Here is a 17,548-nt window from a genome sequence, read left to right as displayed (position 1 = left end):
CATGCTCATTTTTCTCGGCTCGTCGTAGTGTTGTACATCACCGCGTTCTTGGCGGGTGAAAGTTCAGCAAACTTTTTTGTGACCGTGTGTATGCAAGCCAAGCTTGAGTGGAATTCCGTCGGAAAAACCATCCAAGATTTTTCAGACGTAAATTCCGCTCGTGTGTACGTGGCATAAGGATAGCTGTGGTCTACCGGCCCTCTGGACCAGTATCAACCTTTCTTGATGACTTCTCTGCCTGGCTACCCTACTTTCTCTTTTCTGAAATCCCCACAATCATTCTCTGTGACGTCAACATCCCTATAAATACTAACACTCCAGCTACTTCCAAATTTCTCAGTCTAACCTCCACCTTTGACCTGAAGCAATGGATACACTACTCACACCGAAGGCAATATCCTTGACCTTGTTTTCTCCCACCTATGCACTCCGTACATCCTTTCCAACTATCCATTCCCTCTCTCTGATCACTACCTTATTAATTTCATTCTCTCCCTCCCTTCCACCTCCTTTCCCTCCAACCGCTTAACAGTTACCCGTAGAAACCTTTGCCATCTCAACCTTTCTCTTCTCTACTCTGCTACTGACCACCTTTATGACAAAGTCTACAACAGTCCCAAAAACTTCCCCTTTCTACAACACTTCACTTCTAGCCTCACTGGACACACTGCCCCCCCCCCCCCAACTACACACAAAATCAGGCCCCGACCCATACAACCTTGGCAAACAGAGGACACTAGAAGTCTGCAAAAACATAGCCATGTTCATGAGCACTTGTGGCAAAAGACTAATGCTCCGTACACACGATAGGATTTTCCGATAGAAAATGTGTGATAGGAGCTTGTTGTCGGAAATTCCGACCGTGTGCAGGCTCCATCACACATTTTCCATAGGAATTTCCATCACACAAAATTTGAGATCTGAACCTCAAATTTTTCCGACAACAAAATCCGTTGTCAGAAATTCCGATTGTGTGTACACAATTCCGCAGCACAATGTGCCACACATGCTCGGAATCAAGCGGAAGAGCAGCACTGGCTATTAAACTTAATTTTTCTCGGCTTGTCGTACGCGTTGTATGTCATCGCTTTCTTGACGTTTAGAATTTACGACCAACTTTGTGTGACCGTGTGTATGCAAGACAGGTTTGATCCCCACATCCGTCAGAAAAAAAAAACATGGATTTTGTTGTAGGAAAATCCTATCGTGTACAGGGAAAGATTTCAACCAATATAAATCTGCCCTCCAAAAATACGATTCCAGCCTTCTCACTGCCAAGCAGACCTATTTTATCACTCTCATTAACAACTTATCATCCTGTCCCCATCAACACTTCTATACCTTTAACTCTCAACTTCGTACTCTACTGCCTCCACCCACTAACTCACTCACTGCCCAGGAGATCGCCAATCACTTTAAACAGAAGATTGATACAATTCACGAAGAGATCTCTGCTGTTCTGATACCCTCCATGCTTTACACTTCATGCCCACAGATACAATCATTACTTCCCTCTTTCAAGCCCACCGCTATAGACAAGGTTGCTAAACCACTTGCTAACGTCCATCTAACTACCTTCCCTCTGGATCCTGTTCCCTCGCAAATGCTACGTTCACCCTCTGGCTCTATTCTACACTCTCTAACCCACATCTTCAATCTCTACCTCTTCTCTGGCATCTTCCCCAACTCTCTAAAACATGCACTGGTCAGCCCCATACTTTAAAATCCCTCAATGGGCCCCAATCAATCTTAACAAACTACGCCCCATCTCCTTGTTCCCCTTTTTATCTAAACTCCTTGAATGTCTGGTCTACAATCAACTGAGTGACCACCTTTCTGAGAATAGCATTCTTGATCCCCTTCAATCTGGATTTCGTTCTCAACACTCCACAGAATCTGCTCTCCTAAAACTAGCAAACAATCTACTAACAGCCAAAACTAACAGACACTATTGTGTACTCCTACTCCTGGACCTTTCTGCTGCCTTTGATACAGTTGACCACCCCCTCCTCCACAAAAAACTCCATGCCCTTAGTCTCTGTGACTCTACTCTTCCTACTTATCCAACCTGACCTTTAGCATTACTTACAGCTCTGCTTCCTCCTCCCCTCTTACTTTCTCTGTTGGAGTTCCCCAAGGTTCTGTTCTTGGACCTCTCCTATTTTCAAACTACACCACGTCCCTTGGTAAGCTGATAGCCTCCCATGGCTTCCAATACCACCTCTACACTGAAGACACCCAAATATATTTCTCTACTCCTCAGCTCACTCCCTTTGTCTCCTCGGGTATCACTAATTTACTAACAGAAATATCAGTCTGCAAGTCACACCAATTCCTCAAACTCAATCTATCCAAAACCAAACTTATAATATTTAGCTTTCTCAGCTCCTAATTCTCAAATTACACCAGATAGACTATGTGATTATATGAGATAACATGAATTATAAGATCTTTTGACATTAAACAAAATCCAAATTGGGATATGCAAAGTGGAACCAATAACATTCCAAATAGGAAAAATACTAAGATGGTTGTTGGCCAGTGAACTTGTTGTCTGTGCTATCATATGTCTCCCCATACACAGAAATCTGAGTTTAGTAGGACCAGAAAACTCCCAACAGTCCCAATTCTTTGATTCCTTTAAAAGTGTTGTTGACAGTCCCAGTATGGTGAATTTAAGGATGGGGTGTGAGTGGATTGGGGTGGGACTCTCTTTGACTCTTCGCAGAGCTTCAACTTTTCCTTTTCTACAGTCCCACCACTCCACTCCAACACTTTTGGAAAGGCTTAAACTGAAAGCCACTCACTACTAATCTCAAATTTAAGAACTGGATTTTCAACCATCACGTAAGATCCAAGGTTACCAACCACAAACCCCATTTTTCATTTTGGGCTCTTAATAGGAATGAGCACTTCAGTGCTGACGGCACGACCGCGGTGTGTTCTCACTCTGACACTTGATTATGTGTATCTGTTTCAATTATGTATATGTTTACATGTGTATAACTTTTTTTTAGGTGGGACACTGGATACTACTACCACTGCAATGAGTAACACAACAAGCCACCAAAACTCCACTTTGCAATCTTCAAGTGGGTAAATCCATAATGTTATCTATCTATCTACAAATTAATTAATACAAAGTTATATAATAAAGGTGGAAAGAAATGAATATGGTGGCTCTTGGTAGTTGCTATAGATTTGTACTTTTATTTTTTTATTTTGGCTTGGGGGCAGATGATAAGAGATCACATATGCTTCTGGGACATAGCTGGATTAAGACCAAACAAGGTCCTAGGCTGGTTGATAATCCCCACTTCAAGGCACCTTTACCTATGCCTAGCCAGGTCACAGTAATATAAGAAATGGTCATCACTAACATTTTTCAGTATTGTTCAATTTTACCTGGCCCTCAGCCAGCCACTTAGCCCTAGTCACCCACTTAGGTCACCTTGTGGTTAATCCAGCCATTAGTGGTAGGCATTGAGGAGACATTTCACGATCCCTTGCTTCTCTGAATTCACCCAATGCTACCAAATGGAAAAGAGTAGTGTAGGGAGTGGGACATATAGATGTCATATATAATTGCATTTGTATAGCAATGTATTTGTTTCATTGTCAGGATTGAAGCTGATGGTATCCTATCTTCTTACAGGTAGAAGCCCCTTAATACTTGCTGTGGTCATTCCTGTCTCCGCTGTTTTGGTCATTCTGTTGATTGCCTTTTCTATTAATAGTTGTCAAACACAATCTTCATCACGTATTTTTGAAAACCAGAATGAAGGAAGTACAGGTCAGTCATCAAGTTTCTTAAAGAGAAACAGTCATTGAACATTAACCAAAAACAGGTACTACCACACTCTGTTTTCCTTATCGTCTACATCAGTATAATGTTGATATTAAAAAATACCTTCAAGTGTATTTAAAGCCAAAGCTTTTTCAGTTATGGATAGGTTTCACTTTCAACTATTGTTAGGTATATATTTTTGTATGTGTCCCTTTGGAGAGATTCACCCTCTCTTCTTGTCTTGGTGGTAATTGTTACCAGGGCAGAACATGATAGAAAATCCTAAATGTTATGTTTTCACCCAGAACAAGATGAAACATCTTCTCACCTGTTCCTAAGACCACCATCTAAGAGGAGAATCCCTCTAACTTTTAAGAGTTCATTTCAATTCATGTTGAGTTCTTTTTTGAACAGGACATGAAGGTAAATCTTTCCAATGGGACACAGACAGCGAAAACAATAATAATCTAAAAACACAACAAAGGCTTGACATATATTTTAAGCTTTGGTAAGGTAAGTCTTCTAGCTGGGACACGTAGAGACGCAAGAGTCCATATGAGCCAGCTCTTCATAAAGAGCTACAACCCTTGAATACCTGCCAATATGACTTTGCAGAATTTAGTTTGTTGGTTCTTTCTGCTGACTGGAGCTTTGCTTTAATTGTTTTAGATATATCCAAGGTAAAGGACAAATAGCTATGTGTAGCATACACGAGCAACACAAATAATGTATTTTCTATTCCTATAGAGGACAACGATTATCCTGTGTGGAACGAAAACAACGTATACAATTATGTGGACATCACACAGAAAGGTCAGTTGCAATATTTGTAAGAAAGTCTGTACAAAGAAAACTGATTGTAACATAAATAATTCTATTTGTAATAGGCTTAATAACATAACTCAGTGTTGTTGCGGCCTGTGTAAGGCTGGTCCATTGTTGACCTGTGTGGGATTGGTGTAGTGTTGGCCTGGTTGAGATTGGTCCATTGTTGACCTGTATGGGGTTAGTGATTGTAATGTCAGCCTGTATGGGGTTGATATAGAGTCAGCCTGTATGTGGTTGGTATAGTGTTGGCCTGTGTGGGGCTGATGTAATGTTGGCCTGGGTGAGGTTGGTCCATTGTTGGCCTGTATGGGTTTGCTCTATTGCAGGTCTCTATGAGTTTGCTGCAAGGCTGGTTAATATTGGGTTGGTGTAGAATTGGCCTGTTTTGAGTTGGTGCAGTGTTGGCTCATGCGAGGCTTGTCCATTGTTGGTCTGGATGAGGTTGATTTATTGTTGGCCTGTAAGGGGGGTGGTCCATCGATCTATATGGGTTTGGTGCAGTTTAGCTTCCTAAGGTTTGGTCTATTGTTGGCCTGTATGGGTTTGTCTATTGTTGGCTTCAATAGGGTTGGAAACTGTGAGTCTGTGGGAGGTTTGTGCAGGTTTGGCCCGTATGGGGTTGGTGGAGTGTTGGACTGTATGGGGTTGGTGTAGGGTAGGTGTAGTGTTGGCAATGTTGAGGTTGGTTTATTGTTAGCCTGTATGGATTTGCTGTGGGGTTGGCCTTTGTGGGGTTGGTGTTGTGTTGGCCTGGTTAAGGTTGGTCCATTGTTGGCCTATTTTGAGTTGGCTTGTGTGGGGTTTGTCCATTGTTGACCTGTATGGGGTTGATTCATTGTTGGCCTGTAAGGGGTTGGTCCATTGACCTATATGGGTTTGGTGCAGTTTGGCTTCCAAAGGTTTGGCCTATTGTTGGCCTGTATGTGTTTCTCTATTATTGGCTTCTATGGAGTTGGAAACTGTCAGCCTGTGGGGGTTTGTGCAGAGTTGGCCTCTATGGGATTAGTGTAGTGTTGGACTGTATGGAGTTGATGTAGTGTTGGTTGTATGGGGTTTGTGGAGTGATGACTTGTATTGGGTTGGGGTAGAATTGGTCTTTTTCGAGTTGCTGTAGTGTTGGTTCATGTAGGGTACGTTCATTGTTGGCCTTTATGGGGTTGATTCATTCTGGGCTTGTAAATGGGTGGTCCATTGGCCTGTATGGGTGCTGGAGTAGTTTAGGCTCCAAAAGAATGGTCTATTAGTCTATTGTTGGCATGTATTAAGTTGACCCATTGTAGGCCTGTTGGCCTTAATGAGTTTGTCTATTGTTGGTCTGTGTGGAGTTAGTGCAGTGCTGGCCTGCATGAAGTTGGTCCATTGTTAGTTTGTATGAGGTTGGTACAGAGCTGGCCTGTATGGAGACGCTCCGTTGTTGATCCGTGTGTGGTAGATAAAGGGCTGTACAATTTCGCATTTAAACACTGTAAATAATTCAACTTTGCTGCACTGAATGTCCATATATGTTACATTAAATATATATATATTTTTTTCTGCAGGTCCCACTGGGCATCTCACTGAGCAGGTGAATATTAGAGAGATGTCTTATTGTATACCAGTAGTGAAAAGAGCAAAAGATCCACCCGGAGCATCCATAGTTATCCTCCTAAATTGCTCAACTCACTATATTGACTAGTAAGAAATGTACAGCTTATAAGATAGCAAAGCTAAGTTTTATATATACAAAATATCGTACAGGAGGAGAGAGCAGAGAGAGCACCTACAACATCTATATCATATGTTGGTGGAGTTATCCTTCATTCTCTTTATTTCCTGTCTTGGAGTGACATCGGCAATTGAGGAGAACTTCAATCATCCACACAGATGTCCCCAATGGTAGATGTTCCCTCTATTCCTGTGAGGGATGAGTGAATCTCCCGGAGTTCAATTCAGGGTTTTTTTTCAAACCCTGCTTTAAATCCACCATCCAAATAATAGGATGCACACCAAGAACCTTCAACTTCAGGTAAGGTTTATTGCAATGAAAGCACGTTGCTCGTTCCTACCCAAAGCCATATATGGTTTTGGGTGGAAATGGGCATTGTGCTGGGGGCATGGCTTTAGGTGGGAGTGGGCATTGTGCTATGGGTGGCTTTGGTTGGGAGTGGGCATATTGATAGGGGCATGGCTTTGGATGGGAGTGAGCATTCTGCTAAGGGCATGGTTTTGGGTGGGAGAGAGCATTGTGCTAGGGGCATGGCTTTGGGTGGGAGTGGACTTTATGCTAGGGGCATGGCTTTGGGTGTGAGTGGACATTGTGCTAGGGGCATGGCTTTGGCTTGGGTTGGGTGGGGGTGGACTTTATGCTAGGGGCATGGCTTTGGCTTTGGGTGGGAAGGGACATTGTGCTAGGGGCATGGTTTTGGATGAGCATAGTGCTGGGGGCATGGCTTTTGGGCAGTGGAAATTGTGCTAGGGGCATGTCTTTGGGTGGGAGTGAGCATTGTGCTGGGGGCATGTCTTTAAGTGTGAGTTGGCATTGTGCTAGGGGCATGGCTTTGGTTGGCTGTGGGCATTTTGCTAGAGGCATGGCTTTGGTTGGGAGTGAGCATTGTGCTAAGGGCATGGTTTTCGGTGGGAGAGAGCATTGTGCTAGGGGCATGGCTTTGGGTGGGAGTGGACTTTATGCTAGGGGCATGGCTTTGGGTGTGAGTGGACATTGTGCTAGGGGCATGGCTTTGGCTTGGGTTGGGTGAGGGTGGACTTTATGCTAGGGGCATGGCTTTGGGTGGGAAGGGACATTGTGGTAGGGACATGGCTTTGGGTGCATTAGAGCATTGTGTTGGGGCATGGCTTTGTGTGGGAGTGGGTACTGTGCTAAAGGCATTGCTTTGGGTGGGAGTGGGCATTGTGCTAGGGGCATGGCTTTGGGTGGGAATGGCCATTGTGCTGGGGGTATGGCTTTTGGTGGGAGTTGACATGGTGCTAGGGACATATCTTTGGGTGAGAGTGGGAATTGTGCTAGGAGCATGGCTTTGGGTGGCAGTGGGCATTGTTCTAGGGGCATGGCTTTGGGTGGCAGTGGGCGTTGTTCTAGGGGGTGGCTTTGTCTGTGAGTGGGCATTGTGCTAGAGATATGGCTTTGGGTGGGAGTGAGTGGCTTGCTGTCATTACAGGAAACCTTGGCTGGAGTTGAAAGTCTTCAGTGTGCAGCCCAGATGTTGGTCTAAAGTTGAGCAAAAGCAGACTCCAGGGCATTGGTACCCAGCTGATTGCAGGGAATCATGGAGGATACTATCTGTGAAAGGGGGTTGAGTTCACCAGCTTGAAAACCATCAAGCATGCACTTGGCAGAGAACCCTATTGAAGTCTTCGGGGGCAAATCTTGATACAGAATTCAGCTCATTTTCAAGCCTAATAGGGAAGCTATTGTCAAAAGTGGTATGGGGATCTGGGCACTGCCATGGAGGACATTTAACAAAGGAATACTACCTTCTTGTTTGTCATGCGAAAACACCAGTCCTTTAAAAAAATGTTGACGTTGTCTTTAGGCTGTTTGTGGTGTTATGGTCCAGTGCAATATTTATTTTCATTGAGCATTTTTCATTTTTCGTCACATTTTTTGAATCTGTAATTGATTGATTAGCTTGGTTTAAATACAACAACAGTGCCCCAATCTGATTGATTTCAGCTTTAAAATAAGTCTCTTTTTGGGTAGTTGTGGCTGCAACACCTCGTTTTATAATAAAGCGATAACAGACTTGAATAGGAAGTAGAATAAACAAAGATATAAGAAAGTTTAATCATAAAAAATAGAGCTGAAGCCCTCAACTTCATACAACTTGACTAGAGGCAAAAATAGTTTTAACAGTATAGTTGGTGAGGTTTTTTTTTTACCCACAAATTTTAATATAATTTCAAAGTACACTAGAACACTTCAAAATCACAACCCCAGGCCAGCATATCCTGTAACATGTCCATAGTGTGTGACCATGTCATGTGCCATTTCTGCAGTCTTTGACCATGTCCTGTAGCCTGCCCATAGTCTCTGACCATCTCCTGTGGAATTTCCACACTCTCTGACCATATCCTGTTGTATATCTGCAGTCCCTGAGAATCTCCTGTAGTATGTCTGCAGTCTCCGACCATCTCCTGGGGAATTTCCACACTCTCTGACCATATCCTGTAGTATTTCTGCAGTCTCTGACCATATCCTGTAGTATTTCTGCAGTCTCTGACCATCTCCTGTAGTATGCCTGCAGTCTCTGAGAATATCCTGTTGTATGTCTGCAGTCTCTGAGAATCTCCTGTTGTATGTCTGCAGTCTCTGGCCATCTCCTGTAGTATGCCTGCAGTCTCTGGGAATCTCCTGTTGTATGTCTGCAGTCTCTGACCATCTCCTGTAGTATGTCTGAAAGTCTCTGACCATCTCCTGTCACATGTCTGCAGTCTCTGGCCATCTCCTGTTGTATGTCTGCAGTCTCTGGCCATCTCCTGTTGTATGTCTGCAGTCTCTGACCATTCACTGTAATATGTCTGCAGTCTCTGAGAATCTCCTGTTGTATGTCTGCAGTCTCTGATCATCTCCTGTAGTATGTCTGAAAGTCTCTGACCATCTCCTGTCACATGTCTGCAGTCTCTGACCATCTCCTGTTGTATGTCTGCAGTCTCTGGCCATCCCCTGTACTATGTCTGCAGTCTCTGACCATCTCCTGTTGTATGTCTGCAGTCTCTGGCCATCCCCTGTACTATGTCTGCAGTCTCTGACCATCTCCTGTTGTATGTCTGCAGTCTCTGGCCATCCCCTGTACTATGTCTGCAGTCTCTGAGAATCTCCTGTAGTATGTCTGCAGTCTCTGACCACCTCCTGTAGTATGTCTGCAGTCTCTGATCATCTCCTGTCCTATATGTGCAGTCTCTGACCATCTCCTGTATTATGTCTGCAGTCTCTGACCATCTCCTGTATTATGTCTGCAGTCTCTGGTCATCTCCTGTTGTATGTCTGCAGTCTCTGGCCATCCCCTGTACTATGTCCGCAGTCTCTGACCATCTCCTGTTGTATGTCTGCAGTCTCTGGCCATCTCCTGTAATATGTCTGCAGTCTCTGAGAATCTCCTGTTGTATGTCTGCAGTCTCTGGCCATCTCCTGTAGTATGCCTGCAGTCTCTGGGAATCTCCTGTTGTATGTCTGCAGTCTCTGACCATCTCCTGTAGTATGTCTGAAAGTCTCTGACCATCTCCTGTCACATGTCTGCAGTCTCTGGCCATCTCCTGTTGTATGTCTGCAGTCTCTGGCCATCTCCTGTTGTATGTCTGCAGTCTCTGACCATCTCCTGTAATATGTCTGCAGTCTCTGAGAATCTCCTGTTGTATGTCTGCAGTCTCTGATCATCTCCTGTAGTATGTCTGAAAGTCTCTGACCATCTCCTGTCACATGTCTGCAGTCTCTGACCATCTCCTGTTGTATGTCTGCAGTCTCTGGCCATCCCCTGTACTATGTCTGCAGTCTCTGACCATCTCCTGTTGTATGTCTGCAGTCTCTGGCCATCCCCTGTACTATGTCTGCAGTCTCTGACCATCTCCTGTTGTATGTCTGCAGTCTCTGGCCATCCCCTGTACTATGTCTGCAGTCTCTGAGAATCTCCTGTAGTATGTCTGCAGTCTCTGACCACCTCCTGTAGTATGTCTGCAGTCTCTGACCATCTCCTGTATTATGTCTGCAGTCTCTGACCATCTCCTGTATTATGTCTGCAGTCTCTGGTCATCTCCTGTTGTATGTCTGCAGTCTCTGGCCATCCCTTGTACTATGTCCGCAGTCTCTGACCATCTCCTGTTGTATGTCTGCAGTCTCTGGCCATCCCCTGTACTATGTCTGCAGTCTCTGGCCATCCCCTGTACTATGTCTGCAGTCTCTGACCATCTCCTGTTGTATGTCTGCAGTCTCTGAGAATCTCCTGTAGTATGTCTGCAGTCTCTGGCCATCCCCTGTACTATGTCTGCAGTCTCTGGGCATCCCCTGTACTATGTCTGCAGTCTCTGACCATCTCCTGTTGTATGTCTGCAGTCTCTGACCATCCCCTGTACTATGTCTGCAGTCTCTGACCATCTCCTGTTGTATGTCTGCAGTATCTGGCCATCCCCTGTACTATGTCTGCAGTCTCTGAGAATCTCCTGTAGTATGTCTGCAGTCTCTGACCACCTCCTGTAGTATGTCTGCAGTCTCTGATCATCTCCTGTCCTATATGTGCAGTCTCTGACCATCTCCTGTATTATGTCTGCAGTCTCTGACCATCTCCTGTATTATGTCTGCAGTCTCTGGTCATCTCCTGTTGTATGTCTGCAGTCTCTGGCCGTCCCCTGTACTATGTCCGCAGTCTCTGACCATCTCCTGTTGTATGTCTGCAGTCTCTGGCCATCCCCTGTACTATGTCTGCAGTCTCTGAGAATCTCCTGTAGTATGTCTGCAGTCTCTGACCACCTCCTGTAGTATGTCTGCAGTCTCTGATCATCTCCTGTCCTATATGTGCAGTCTCTGACCATCTCCTGTATTATGTCTGCAGTCTCTGGTCATCTCCTGTAGTATGTCTGCAGTCTCTGAGAATCTCCTGTAGTATGTCTGCAGTCTCTGATCATCTCCTGTCCTATATGTGCAGTCTCTGACCATCTCCTGTATTATGTCTGCAGTCTCTGGTCATCTCCTGTAGTATGTCTGCAGTCTCTGACCACCTCCTGTAGTATGTCTGTAGTCTTTGACCATCTCTTGTCGTATGCCTGCAGTCTCTGACCATCTCCTGTAATATGTCTGCAGTCTCTGGCCATCTCCTGTAGTATGTCTGCAGTCTCTGACCATCTCCTGTATTATGTCTGCAGTCTCTCACCATCTCCTGTATTATGTCTGCAGTCTCTGGTCATCTCCTGTAGTATGTCTGCAGTCTCTAGCCATCTCCTGTAGTATGTCTGCAGTCTCTGAAAATCTCCTGTAGTATGTCTGCAGTCTCTGACCACCTCCTGTAGTATGTCTGTAGTCTTTGACCATCTCTTGTCGTATGCCTGCAGTCTCTGACCATCTCCTGTAGTATGTCTGCAGTCTCTGACCATCTCCTGTCCTATATGTGCAGTCTCTGGCCATCTCCGGTGTCATGACCTTTGGTGACACACTTAAGGGCCCATAGATCAAGAATAAAGAAAGAATAAACAGGCTCTGGATAGACTTACATTTGTAAATGCCCTTCTGCTTACTTATGTTTATTGTTTTGTTATAGGACACAGTGGCCATTTCCTTATACAGTATGGTGTCTGTGGCGAATGAAAGTCATCCATCTCAATGAAGAAGGAGGTCGTTGTCTCAGTTTACTGTCAGCTTGGAAGACAAAATGCCACCGGGATATCACAACAGTTGCTTGTAGTGGCCAGCAGGTGGTGCTGGTTAGCAAAAAAAAAAAGACCCACACACATTTGGGGTCTATTTATAGAACTATATAAGTATTTGTTTTTTAAATAATATATTCATTCATATTCATGTATCATCAGCTCCATCTAGAGGCCATAAAGCAGTATAGCCTTCTAAAAAAAAAAAACTCAATAAAAAAAACATACCACATTTTGGCCACTAGATGGAGCTGCTGTTATATGAATGAATCTATTAGAAAAATTACAGAATTTTCGTTCAGCTTGCATGAATGTTTCTGACAATGGTGCAACAAATATTTTAGAAAGAGACTCTTTAGGGTCTATATATCATTTTCACTCAACGTTCATCCTTTCTCAAATAGGATTCTATTAGAAATATGGGTGAATCTTGGGTGAAAACAGTGGTTAATAGACTCCTTTAGACCAATGTTTCTCAACTCCAGTCCTCAAGGCGCCCCCGATAGGTCATATTTTTCAGGCTTCCCAGTATTTTGCGCAGGTGATTTGATCAGATTCACTGCCTTAGTAATTACCATGGCCGTTCCATCCTGAAAACATGACCTGTTGGGGCGTCTTCAGGACTGGAGTTGAGAAACACTGCCTTAGACAAATGTTATAGTAAATAAAAAATAGGAAAATGTTTGCAGTGTCTGTGAAGTGAACCTAAACCCAAAAACAACAATCGAATTGATTATCAGTCTTCAGATGAGGTGGTTGCATTAGTATTCTTTTTTTTCAAGCTAAGAACATTTTCTGAAAGTACAGAAAAAGGAATGTTCTGGTAGAAATCTTTGTGCAATGTCCTTTACATGGAAGTCTCAATGTTATCGGCCTTCCCGTAATGTTCTGTGACCTTTAAAACACCTCCCCCTTTATGTAATGGAAGTGGGGAGGGGGGAAGTGCTTGTAGTCCAAATCAGGTGACAACACCGGTCCTCAAGTTATAGACTGGTGGGAGGGTGTAATCACGCTAGAACAGGAAGGGTTGCTGGCAGTGACAAGCTCACTAGGTGAAAATAAAGGAAGAAAAGTCTGCAAAAAAAGGAACCAATGAAACCACTATATCTAAGGACTAGGAAGATGTAATATTTTTGTTTTGGGGTTTATATACAATTTGGGGGGTCACGTCATTCCTGTAATTTGCTCCACTGTCAGCTCCATCTACTGGCCGTAATTCAGTATTGTATTGACATGGCTATTTCAGGAAAATACCTCATTATAACCACTAGGAGGAGCTCATGATTATAGGCAATAAAGCTATTAGGCAAATTACAGGCATTAATAATAAGCTGAAACATTTGTAAAGCAAATTTTTACTTTTTTACCCTATAAATATTTTTCCCACAATGGGAAATGTGTACATAATACTAATGATAAATGTAGCAGTTATTAATAATATAAATTGATATATGTCACCTATTGTGTGTCAGAATGTCACTACTTATCTGTAAAGTCCTGTTTTAAAACGAAATATCTCTAAATGGAAAAGCTGTATATAGTATATCTTGCTGGAAGACCTATGGGGTCAATCTGATTTCAATAAATGACAATTTTTCCTTTTCTTACTCCTGTGTAGCGATTGATTCTCTTTGTGCCTTTCGTTACACATACAATGGCGGCTGTTCCTCGTACCGATTGTTCTGTCCCACCTACAGGCGTACAACAATCTCAAAAAATCTGAATACCATCAAAAAGTTAATTTTTTTCGGTAATTCAATTAAAAAAGTGAAACTCATATATTTTATATAGATGTGTTATACACAGAGTGATAGAGCTCAAGCATTTCTTTCATTAATTTTGATGATTATGGCTTACAGCTAGTGAAACCCCAAGATTCAGTATCTCAAAAAATTTGAATACAGTGGAACCTTGGATTACGAGCATAATCCGTTGCAGGAGAAGGCTTGTAACCAAATCACTCGCATATCAGAGTGAGTTTCCCCATAGAAGTCAATGGAAAAGATAATTTGTTCCGCATTGACTTCTATTACATGCAATACCGCATGTGACCAGGGGAGGGGGGGGGCGCCGGAGAGCCTTGGAAATACTCTGGGACAGCTTGGAAAGCCTCGGAAAGGCTCATTCTGAGTATTTCCTAATGGCTCCGAACCATTCCGAGTGTCCTCGGCACCCCCGCACCTCTAGCCAAATGTGGTACTGCACCACCCATTAGCTTGAATTCTGCTCGTTTTGTGAGACAACACTCGAAAATTGAGTCAGAATAAAAAAAAAAAAAGATGCTCGTCTTTCAAAAACACTTGTTAACCGCGTTACTCGTAAACCAAGGTTGCACTGTACACAAAAGGATTTCTAATACAGAAATGTTGGCTTAGTGAAAAGCCTGTCCATGTACAGTATAATATGCACTCAATACTTGGTCGGGGCTCCTTTTGCATGAATTACTGCATCAAGGTAACGTGGCATGGAGGAGATCAGTCTGTGGCACTGCTGAGGTGTTATGGAAGCCCAGGTTGCTTTCATAGCGGCCTTCAGCTCGTCTGCATTGCTGGTGTCTCTCATCTTCCTCTAGACAATAACTCACAGATTCTCTTTGTGGTTTAGGTCAGGTGAGTTTGCTGGCCAATCAAGCACAGTGATACCATGGTACTTTTGGCAGTGTGGGCAGGTGCCAAGTCCTTCTGGAAAATGAAATCAGTATCTCCATAAAGCATAGTTGCCAACACTGTAAAAAAAAAATTCGGGACACTTTTTTGGCTGTAGGCGGAGGCTTATTATAATTAGGGGCGGGACATGCGTTTGTAGACGTGGCATATGGAAAACCAAAAATGTGCCACGGAGATAATTGGGCATGATTTATGTGGAATTGTGGGCGTGGCTTAATGGGCGTGGCTCAAAATGAGGGATGGAGAGGGAAAGGGGGGAGAGGGATGGAGGGATGGAGGGACAGCAGCCCCAGATCCTACACAACAAAAGAAATGTGTGTATTCCAGAAAGTTTAACAATCAGAAGATAAAGATACTCCAAACACCTGGTGTTAGCACTTCAATAATGCCGGCACCATGGTTGTGGTGGTGTCAGGATGATTGAAGAGCATTTTTTCTATTATTACATTGTAATATAGAATGAAATCACTCAACTCACCATAATGCTGAATCAGTGAGATCCCTGAGCGTGTCACCTGCCACATTGCCTGCCACCAGTAGAGTCCTTCCTTGCATCAGGTGCCCCCAGCAGAGTCCGTCCTTGCATCAGGTGCCCCCAGCAGAGTCCGTCCTTGCATCAGGTGCCCCCAGCAGAGTCCGTCCTTGCATCAGGTGCCCCCAGCAGAGTACGGCTTTGCATCAGGTGCCCCCAGCAGAGTCTGGCTTTGCATCAGATGCCCCAAGCAGAGTCGGTCCTTGCATCAGGTGCCCCCAGCAGAGTCCGGCTTTGCATCAGGTGCCCCCAGCAGAGTCAGTATTTGCATCAGGTGCCCCCAGCAGAGTCAGTCCTTACACCAGTGTTCCCAGCCTCAGTCCTTACATCAGTGTCCCAGGCAGAGCCATAGGTACCCCCCTTACATAGTTACCCCCTCCCCCTGTACATAGTCACCCCTCTCCCCCTAGTTACCCCCCCTGCGCATAGTTACCCTCCCTGTACATAGTAACCCCCGTGCATTGTTACCCCCCTCTACATAGTATCCAGCCTGTGCATAGTTAACCCCCCTGTACATAGTTAACCCCCCGGCTGCACGGATTGAGCCTCCTCCCCTCTCCACAAAAGGTTAATGATCTAGCGGTGGGCATTTTGTTGGAGCCAGCTGCTGCAAAAGCATACATTCCCGATTTCCCTGGACAAAAAAGGCAAAACCCTGAATCGGGACGACCTCCGATCAGGAAGAGGATCCCAAAATCAGGATTGTTGACAAATGATGATGACGCTGGTCAGCAGAGGGAAGCATGAAGTCCTCTAGAATTTCCTGGTAGAGGGCTGCGATGACTTTGGACTTGATAAAACACAGTGGACCAACACCAACAGATGACATGGCTCCCCAAATCATCACTGACTGTGGGAAATGTTGCATTTCATTTGGAAATCAAGGCCTCAGAGTCTGGAGGAAGAGTGGAGAGGCACAAAATCCAAGTTGCATGACCAGTGTAGTCTAAAGGTCCCCTTCTCTCACCCTGTTATCCATTCCACTCCAACCCCCTCCAACTTAACCTTGAAAGATGAGACCACACCTTACTTTGGAGTAAAATGGCCATAACAGCCTTTATTAACATAACTCAAAACACTCCAATCAAAATATATATATCTATATATAAATAACCATAAATATAACCATATACAACTATCAGGTATAACAAATGGCATATAAATAACATGCCCGGTCTGGTGATCTCTGACGGTGACCCATAACTTTACCAAACAACCGACTCACTGCGGTACCCGTTTTAACTTAACCAGGCCTCCAGCTGTGACCGCTCGGAGACAACTTCCGGCAGTGATAACCATAACCGTATTCCATCCAACGTTCTGGAATGCACCGGAGGGACCCATACTAGCAATGGGCCCGCCACCCCTTTCAGATGATCTCTGATTTACCGTCAAAGACCACCAGACGAACACCGCCAACATCCTCTTCCGTCCAAACCGCTGTCATGACGCCAGATCCCTGCCGCCTGAGGGAGGGAGGGTGGAAAAAACTGCCTCCTCTCTCTGTCTTCTTCCCGCACTGATCTCTGCTCCGCCCCTCCACCCTTTTATCTGGCTCCTCCTCCTTCACTTCCAGCTCTCTTTTACTCCTCCCACCTAACTTTCTCAAACTTTTAACCCCTACTCAGTCCACCTTATCCAGCACTGTCATGCCCAGCCCTTCTTTACTTCCCTTGCAGTCCAGCCATTCCGGGCCTCCCTAGAGGTCCAGTGTGAAGTTTCCACAGTCAATGATGATTTGGGGAGCCATGTCATCTGCTGGTGTTGGTCCACTGTGTTTTATCAAGTTCAGAGTCAGCGCAGGCCTCTACCAGGAAATTCTACAGCACTTCATGGTTCTCTCTGCTGACCAGTTTTATGGAGATACTGATTTCATTTTTCAGCCGGACTTGGCACCTGCCCACACTGCCAAAAGTACCAATACCTGGTCACATGATCACGGTATCACTGTGCTTGATTGGCCAGCAAACTCGCCCGACCTAAACCCCAAAGAGAATCTGTGGGGTATTGTCAAGAGGAAGATGAGAGACACCAGACCCAACAATGCAGATGAGCTGAAGGCCGCTATCAAAGCAACCTGGGCTTCCATAACACCTCAGCAGTGCCACAGGCTGATCGCCTCCATGCCACGCCGCATTGATGCAGTAATTCATGCAAAAGGAACCCCGACCAAGTATAGAGTGCATATTATACTGTACATGGACAGACTTTTCAGTAAGCCAACATTTATGTATTAAAAATACTTTTTTTTTTAATTGGTCTTGTAATATTCTAATTGTCTGAGATACAGAATTTTGGGTTTTTACTCGCTGTAAGCCATAATCATCAGAAATTAAAAGAAAGGAATGCTTGAAAGAAATCACTCTGTGTGTAGCGCATCTATATAAA

The 17,548-nt window shown here is 44.4% G+C and overlaps 1 protein-coding gene across 1 annotated transcript in view; it reads left to right on the top strand.

Annotated features, from left to right (window-relative positions):
- Nucleotides 1-13,569, top strand: part of LOC143942763 (uncharacterized) — a 32,595-nt gene extending 19,026 nt beyond the window's left edge. The window contains exons 4-8 of the mRNA XM_077464154.1: nucleotides 3,018-3,092; nucleotides 3,656-3,793; nucleotides 4,535-4,600; nucleotides 6,154-6,179; nucleotides 11,857-13,569. Of these exons, the coding sequence (XP_077320280.1) occupies nucleotides 3,018-3,092; nucleotides 3,656-3,793; nucleotides 4,535-4,600; nucleotides 6,154-6,179; nucleotides 11,857-11,922 (371 nt within the window). The 3' untranslated portion in view covers nucleotides 11,923-13,569. The remainder of the gene's footprint in view (nucleotides 1-3,017; nucleotides 3,093-3,655; nucleotides 3,794-4,534; nucleotides 4,601-6,153; nucleotides 6,180-11,856) is intronic.
- The last annotated feature ends 3,979 nt before the right edge of the window (nucleotides 13,570-17,548 follow it).

Source organism: Lithobates pipiens, unplaced genomic scaffold (assembly GCF_037356315.1).
Source record: "Lithobates pipiens isolate NorthernLeopardFrog02 unplaced genomic scaffold, aLitPip1_a1.2 Scaffold_30, whole genome shotgun sequence".
NCBI lineage: Eukaryota > Metazoa > Chordata > Amphibia > Anura > Ranidae > Lithobates > Lithobates pipiens.
Note: the sequence above shows the minus strand (reverse complement) of the source record. Positions and strands in the feature narration are given on the sequence as shown.